This window comes from Canis lupus, chromosome 15 (assembly GCF_048164855.1).
Source record: "Canis lupus baileyi chromosome 15, mCanLup2.hap1, whole genome shotgun sequence".
Classification (NCBI taxonomy): domain Eukaryota; kingdom Metazoa; phylum Chordata; class Mammalia; order Carnivora; family Canidae; genus Canis; species Canis lupus.
This window is the reverse complement of record NC_132852.1, coordinates 55,138,382-55,140,476: the sequence shown is the minus strand read 5'-3', so window position 1 is coordinate 55,140,476 and position 2,095 is coordinate 55,138,382. Positions and strand designations below refer to the sequence as shown.

Genomic DNA, 2,095 nt, shown 5'->3' with positions numbered 1-2,095 from the left:
GAGAGGCTGATCAACTCATATTCAGAACTGGCCAGTTAAACAGTCTTATCCTCTGTGCCCTGAGAGAAGGCACCTCCAGTGGTGTAGAAAGACAGGGTATGTTTTCCTATCCCCAGTAGAGAGGAATAAATCTTTCCCCAGTCCAGACAGGTAGCCTTGAGCTGGATGAGATGTGCCCACATTCAGGTGTGGCCTTGTGCAGTTTGTGAGCAGTAGAGACACGTCACCTGATCTTCAGGTTGGAAATAGTTTGTCAACCTAACCTCTCTTCCTTCTCTTTTGAGAGCAGGACCATGTGGAGCTGTTGTGTCTTTGATCCTAGGTGGTACAAGGAGTAGAAACAAGGACTAAACAATGAACAACTTGTCTAGTGCCACTGAGTTCTACCTTCTAGGCTTCCCCGGGTCCCAAGAACTACACCACATTCTTTTTGCTATATTCTTTTTCTCCTACTCAGTGACATTAGTGGGAAACACAGTCATCATTGTGATTGTGTGTGTTGATAAACGTCTGCAGTCCCCCATGTATTTCTTCCTTGGTCACCTCTCTGCTTCGGAGATCTTAATTACAACTATTATCGTTCCTATGATGCTTTGGGGGTTGCTACTCCCTGGGATGCAGACGATATCTTTGGCTGCATGTGCCACCCAGCTCTTCCTGTACCTTGCTGTGGCGACTACAGAGTTTGCATTACTGGGAGCGATGGCTGTGGACCGTTACGTGGCTGTCTGTAACCCTTTGAGGTACAATGTCATTATGAACAGCCGCACCTGCATCTGGGTGGTCATTGTGTCCTGGACATTTGGGTTTCTTTCTGAAATATGGCCTGTCTATGCCACATTTCAGTTTACCTTCTGCAAGTCCAATCTGTTAGACCATTTTTTCTGTGACCGAGGGCAACTGTTCAAACTATCCTGTGATGACACCCTTTTCACAGAGTTTGTTCTTTTCTTAATGGCTATTGTCATTATCATTGGTTCTCTGGCCCCAACAGTTATCTCCTACACCTACATCATCTGCACCATCCTCAGGATGCCCACAGCCTCAGGCCAGAGGAAAGCCTTCTCTACATGTGCTTCTCATTTCACTGTTGTTGTTATTATGTATGGCAGCTGCTTGTTTATCCATGTGAAACCTAAGCTAACGCAGGCAGCGGAGTATAATAAAATAGTTTCCCTGTTGATTTCTGTGTTAACCCCTTTCCTGAATCCTTTCATCTTCACCCTCAGGAACGACAAAGTCAAAGAGGCCCTTTGGGATCTTATGAAATGCTGTAATCAACTCTTCAAAGGTTGAATTCTCTACCTCAGTTTTAGGTGGTAATATCCACACTATAGATTGTTTAGGAACCCAGAAAACCATAATTCCAATCTTATCATCATCATGTTTCAAAGGTTAATAGTGTACAATTCCCAAGGAGGTATGGAAGAAGAGAAGAGAAAAATGAAATCCATTCTCTGCCTGTTAGAATCTCAATTCTCAGTTTCTGATGATTCCAATATTTAACTATGAAAGCCCATCCTTGGGAAATGTGAGGATTAGAGAAAGGAAATACATATATTTTTGTAGCTTTCCATAGCTCAATTAATTTCTCTATAATCCATTGCTGGAGATATATTTCCTAGGAGGGAAGGAAGTGGGAAGAAGGTGAGGGGAGGCATCTGGCATAATCAGAGTACCAAGGGAGAGATGCTCACTTTGTTACTTTATCAACTATTGTTGGGTTTTTCATATATTTTTATATAATTTCTTTGTGTTATCACTGTATGCACTTTATTCTATGGTTCTCCTTTTCTCATGTTGCTTATCATGTTATCTTGGCACCATTGCTACCTCAAATTATAATGTTATATACATTTTGCCACAGAACTGATCTAGAGTGGTGATTAAGGGATTGGAATGCTTTCCTTTTAGTAAGTCTTGGTGATGTCAAGATATGAAATATTTTGGCATATATGGGGATTGAGACAAATAAGAATTAAAGGACTTAATTCTAGAGAGAGCATCCTGTGTTTTATACCTGCTTAAACCAACTATGTCTGTTGAGACTGCTTCCAGACCCAGGCTTCAGGCTTCATGTTGCCTTTGGTTCTAT

At 41.8% G+C, this 2,095-nt stretch overlaps 1 protein-coding gene across 1 annotated transcript; it reads left to right on the top strand.

The window, feature by feature from the left end:
* Positions 1–1,606, top strand: LOC140604445 (olfactory receptor 9A4-like). The gene has a single exon (XM_072775716.1). The coding sequence runs from the start codon at positions 355–357 to the stop codon at positions 1,294–1,296; it is 942 nt and encodes a 313-aa protein (XP_072631817.1). The 5' UTR covers positions 1–354; the 3' UTR covers positions 1,297–1,606.
* The last annotated feature ends 489 nt before the right edge of the window (positions 1,607–2,095 follow it).